Source organism: Zingiber officinale, chromosome 10B (genome assembly GCF_018446385.1).
Source record: "Zingiber officinale cultivar Zhangliang chromosome 10B, Zo_v1.1, whole genome shotgun sequence".
NCBI classification, from domain to species: Eukaryota; Viridiplantae; Streptophyta; class Magnoliopsida; order Zingiberales; family Zingiberaceae; genus Zingiber; species Zingiber officinale.
The window spans coordinates 11,387,563-11,393,270 of record NC_056005.1 but is presented as its reverse complement, the minus strand read 5'-3'; the positions used below and the strand labels follow the sequence as shown (position 1 = coordinate 11,393,270).

Here is a 5,708-nt window from a genome sequence, read left to right as displayed (position 1 = left end):
AAAATCCTAATCTAGCATATAACAACAACATCGACGAGAAATCCTAACTTTATGTCTATAGAAATCATTGAAACAGCTTGTGTTTTGATACTACTTATTTGAATAGAGTTTTCTTCTAACCACATAAGTTATGAGAAGTAGGAACAAAAGGAATTTGAACAGAGAAAACAATCCTAAGCATGAAATCTAGTTTCATTAATCACTATCGAACAATAGATAGATACAGAAACTATAATAACGATAATGAAATCTAAATGCAGCGGAATAGTCATTGTCGTAAAGTGTTGTCCTAAAGGTCTCGAGATCTTGTAGAAGAAGGAGAGGTCTTCCGGAGGAACTAAGATGACATCGAAAACTCTCGTGAATGAAGAACGAGGAGTTCTGTCATATTCCTAATCCAACATGGACTAAACTCTTATATAGAGGACCGCAACTACTATCAACTCATCATTAATAATGAATGCGGATAATGGATTCAACACATATAAATCTACATCCAATAGTCAAAACCTGAATTAACATAAGTTTGATTGTTTAATGAGTTTGAATCCTTAACCACATACAACCGCATATCTCAAATCGCATGGGAACCCACCTAAAAGAAATCAAATCCAATAGTACTAACAAAAGTTGGAGGATTGCATTGCTAAATAACATGTGAAACTAGGATCGTTTTTTTTGGGGGTACTTGTTCTGAACTCGTTAAGATTAGTTTAATCAGATAAAGCACTCAACATAAGCTTGAGTTCAACTTATTAACAAAATACATTACCAAAAACGAAGAAGACTGGCTAAACGAAAGAACCATGTGATCTAAAAAAGCCAAGAAAATGAACCTGCAACTAAATGTTCTGGAATAGTATCTTACAAGTAAATCGTCTATCAGTCAATCTTTGCATGCCAACAAAGCAAGAAACTTCGTTGATGCTTAGTATAAAAGTTTAGAGGTGAACCGCTTCTATTTCTAACTCTCTATTAACCTCATCATTATGCATACTTGCTACAAATTCAAATGATCCTCTACTTAGCGCAGTGGTGACTGCTGGAGGGACAGAAGGGGAGACCGACGAGGAGATGCAGGGTGTAGCGGTGAACATCTATTTCTCATAGGTGACATTGTGATGGCGTTCGGAAGATTTGGCTGAACATCTTTGGTAGAAAAGGCACACACTTTTGTATCTTGAAGTTTCTCTAGAGAAGCCAAGACCTCAAACATATGAGGCCGAAGTTTAGCTTCATTGCCAATGCATTGCAGCACAAGGACACAAAGTTCATGGGCTCCTTTCTTTGAATACTTACCCTCCAATTTGGAGTCTATGATTCTATATAATTTTCGCTTGTCACCCAAACAAGGCTTTGCCCATTCTACGAGATTATGCTCTGACCCATTCCGTGTTTTTTCGATAACTCTACGTCCAGTCAGTAGCTCCAACAGTACAACACCGAAGCTGTAAACATCAGCTTTTGCAGTGAGCCTCCCTGTAAATAATGGACAAACTAAGTTCATACGGGCAACTCACAAAGCTGGTAATTTTTTCTCAGGTTAAACCTGAAACTTATTTCAATAAGGTATATACTAAAACATAATGTAAATGGTCATCAACAAAGCTTTATCAAAGTAACCAAATGTGATTATGTACTTGGTTTGCAAAATCTTTATCAAAGTTTTGTATTGACATATAGTAAAGAAAGTTAGCAATTAGATACCTGTTGCAATATATTCTGGAGCTGCATATCCATGAGTTCCCATGATTTGTGTTGTGACATGAGTTCTATCTCCTCTTGGACCATCCTTTGCCAAGCCAAAGTCTGAGAGCTTTGCATTAAAATCCTGTGATTCATAAAAGAAATCTAAGTTGTAAGAGCTGGTAAACAACCTTTCCATGTACAGATCTCATCAAAGTACCAAGTCAAGAAGAATGTTAGAAGTTTTAACATCTCGGTATATAATTTGGGACTCATCGTTCAAAAATGAAAGTCCCTTGGCAGCTCCAATTGCGACTTTGATCCTAGTTGTCCAAGGTAGCTGCTCAGGACCTCCTAGAATAAGCAAGCATGAAAATGATATCAATAAAAAGGAAACCAGGCCAGACACATGCATGCATGAAAGCTATATTATGAGCCACTGCTCTCAACAAGTTATCCATGGATGGAACTCATTTCTGTTTCCAGGAAATCAATCATTTTAATCTGCATTGAAATTGATCTGAGAGTTTCAAGGAAATGGACAGAATTTTTCGACACAAACAAACAAACAATTTGTCACTGCACATAAATTGAAATATAAGTAACACGTAGAATGATAATGTTCAGTGAACTACGAATCGACTTACTTCTGAAAAGGTGATTTTCTAGACTGCCTTTTGGCATGAACTCATAGACGAGAAGTCGATTATCCTGCTCAGAACAGTAGCCAATCAACCTAACTATATTTGGATGATGAAGTTGACCGAGATAGTTAACCTCAGCCTGCAAATGCAATCAATTAGTTCAAAAAGGTTAATAAATAACTAGGAAGTTTTAGAGTTAGCAAAAGAAGAAAGATCTCATCTTACCAGCCACTCCTTGTGGCCTTGGAATCCCTCAGGTTTAAGTTTCTTGACTGCAACCATCATTCCTGATCCTGGCTTTGTAGGTGCAAAACTTTGCTCATCGATCCAACCCTTGTATACTAAACCAAACCCACCTTCGCCAATAAGGCTGTCGGGACGGAAATTTCTGGTAGCATTTCTTAAATCATTAAATGTAAAGACATTCAAATTTGATGAAGACAAGATTTCCATTTCAGTTCTTGGACTAGGAAGAACTGCGCTAGTTTTTTCACTACAAGGAACCGGAAGAGTTGACGATGTAGAACATGTCAGAGTGGAAGGTACAGAGGAGAAACTTGCTTCACTGGCGGCAATAGTTGAACGATCTGCCAAGTAAAATAATACAGTCTTTAGGGAAACTGACCATGCTAAGCAAGAAAAATCCATCAATAACTAATACAAATCAGACTGTCTTTCGGTATAATTAACTTATGTGCAACTACAGTCCAAAGAAATCTAACATGAACGAAATGCAAAACTAGCAACGCACACACTATTCAGTTCCAATTTACATACCACAAACCAATCCTTTTACCAAAAAAAGCTAAGAAAAAGTTACTGTGATTATTTACATCCCACAGTATAGCATTTGCCCTAGTTTTCTCATCTTCATCAACACGACGATAACGCAGCAAGCCAGCAAGGAAGAGCCGAAAGATGACAACTTTAAGCAAGAAATCCCGGCAAAACAATAAAAACTCATACTCACTGGAAGAGTGCTGCGCCGTTTGGGAGTTTACGGCCCGCGAGGTGGAGTTCAAGCAATTGCCCATCTCCGCCAAAACTATGAAGGAACAAATCACGAACCCTCGCTAAAGAAAGATGCAGCTGGGCGAGAGGGCGAGACTGTGAGGGGCGAAGACGGATGAGGAGTTTGGGGTGGAAAGATTCGAACTTTCGCCTCGATGTCGCCTCTCTAGTCAACGTAAAGAAAGAAGTGGAAACAGGGGAAGCTGCTGCGATAGGCGGGGAAGGCCCCGAGGGACATTCGACGAGAGGCGAGAAAGCAAGCAAAGCAAGTGAGAATATTTCACTTGCCCCTCGGAGTTATAAGATTTAACTTCACGTCCCTTTTTTATCATTACGGCAAAAGAATTAATTAAGATAAATTTTAGGCGCAAACTGAAATGCCACCTGTCAAGTGAAAAAGACCAATCTTCTACTGGCAAGGATGCGTCCATGAGTTTGGCGCCCATCGAAATCATGTCGCCATCGGTACACAGAGAACTTTCTTATAATTCTTCTAGAATGAGATTATTGAAGTTAATTTGAATCTTTCTTCTTCATTTATTATTATTTAGTCGTCTAATTTTTAATAATTTTATCATATTCCTTTTGATCATTGCTATTTGCTAAATTTTAGGCATCTGATTAAATCAAATAGAGTGTTTGTTCACGCAAAATTGAGACATGTATAACAATTCTATATTAAATAGAGATAATTGTAAAAGCTATAAACTAACTAAATAAGAAGCATTACACCTTCAAATTAAATAAATGTGTCTATTAAACTTTTAATAAAGTTACTATGAAAATTACGTACAAAAATAATGGCAAAAGCTCGAATTAAATTGAGATAAAGACATCTATTAAAATTAAATAATGATACTTACAAACTAGAACAATAATTTTAGAGAAATATTATTTTAATTTAAGAGTTCGACTGCTGCAAGGCCTCATTCGTGGATTCCCTGTGTCTACCAATAATACGTTGCCATGTTTCAATATTTTATCCCATTCATCTGTCATTTAGGTTTTATTTACGGGCTGTTGACTTAATACTATAAACAAGTCAAATTAAGTGGTATTTAAATTTATTTAATAAGATAAATCAATCTAAGATTTAGTTATTAAAATAATTATTTTAATTTAATTTAGTTTTTTTTATAAATTTGAGTTTATTCAAGTTTATCTTAAACTTAGCTAGTTTAAATATTATCAAATTCTTAATTTAAATTTATTTGATTATTGAAACTTTTACATTTAAATTTATTTGATTCTTTATTGACATTGATAATATAAATTTATTTATTTATTTTAAAAGTTTCTATATTTATTTAAAATATTAAATGATAATATAAATTTATTTGTTTATTTTAAAAGTTATTATATTTATTGAAAATATTAAAAAATTTATTAATAAACATGATTATTCACGAATAGTTTACCATCTCTGCTAGTGAATATTAATAAACTAAACATATGTATTTAAGTTTATTTATTAAATTTAATGAGTTATTCAAACTTAATTATTCATTTAATTGATCTTGTCACGTCCCAGGGAGTCTCTATCGGTGAAATTTTGACAGCATCTCCCCTGTACAGGTGACAATCCGAAACTTATCTACAAGCCCTCAAGGTCTCTCAATCCTCGGCCAACACGGCCGGAGCATATACAATAATTAAATAAACAATCAACGTAGTTTACATAGTACAGTCTCCGGCTGACAATCACAATCACGCAGTTTAATAAAAACTTACTCCACTACAACGACGAAAACACAACCTACAACATAAAAACTATCGTAGCGGAAAACATGGGCATCGTACCCGAATCACGATATAAAATCCACGAGTGCAAGACACACGCATCACCAGTATGTATATACATAACAAGAAAACAAAGACTGAAAACAGAAAATCGTCACAACACGGAGTGAGGACTAACGACTGGAACCTCCTAACAGCTTCAACCTGAAATAGGAAAATAAAGCAATGAGATGAGTTCAATGAACTCAGCGGGTATCAAACTGACATGCATAATAAGATATAGCTTTCAGTAATAATCATAAAGTACAGTCTCCTGATCAATAACAGGAAATGCAAAGATTGAACAAACAACGAAGTTGTACTCACCAGGACCTCCTATCCGAATATAAGGGTCGTCAGACCAAATACCTCATGTCTCCTATATGCATGTCAATTATATGCAACCATAAAAATGCAGCATCCAATATGCAGAAATCACAAGCAATATAAATGCAATTCATACATATGATACAAATGTCCTAGTCACTCCTGACGCAAGTTAGCCATCTCACACGCGATAGTGAGACCGAGTGGGTAGGGCTATGACAACTGTGCACCCTGTCATCACTACTCATCGGTGACCGAGTG

At 35.7% G+C, this 5,708-nt stretch overlaps 1 protein-coding gene across 2 annotated transcripts; it reads right to left on the bottom strand.

Moving 5' to 3' along the window:
• Window positions 1–831: 831 nt before the first annotated feature.
• On the bottom strand, window positions 832–3,592 carry LOC122029925 (probable serine/threonine-protein kinase PBL3). Of its 2 annotated transcripts, none has more exons than XM_042589068.1 (6): window positions 3,301–3,592; window positions 2,556–2,917; window positions 2,334–2,469; window positions 1,937–2,040; window positions 1,708–1,831; window positions 832–1,479 (listed from the first exon to the last, which is right to left on the bottom strand). In XM_042589068.1, the coding sequence occupies exons 1-6, from the start codon at window positions 3,362–3,364 to the stop codon at window positions 1,025–1,027; spliced, it is 1,245 nt and encodes a 414-aa protein (XP_042445002.1). In that variant the 5' UTR covers window positions 3,365–3,592; the 3' UTR covers window positions 832–1,024. The 2 variants fall into 2 exon arrangements, with proteins under 2 accessions (XP_042445002.1, XP_042445001.1); XM_042589067.1 differs by having other exon boundaries at window positions 1,907–2,040; window positions 3,301–3,591.
• Window positions 3,593–5,708: the final 2,116 nt, after the last annotated feature.

Bases quoted from the DNA above. Each gene is read 5' to 3' on its own strand.
- LOC122029925 (XM_042589067.1), bottom strand. From the start codon at position 3,364: ATGGGCAATTGCTTGAACTCCACCTCGCGGGCCGTAAACTCCCAAACG. The intron at 2,918-3,300 runs GTGAGTATGAGT...TTTACTTGGCAG, and splicing joins AACGGCGCAGCACTCTTCCA to ATCGTTCAACTATTGCCGCC. The intron at 2,470-2,555 runs GTAAGATGAGAT...TTGCATTTGCAG, and splicing joins AAGGCCACAAGGAGTGGCTG to GCTGAGGTTAACTATCTCGG.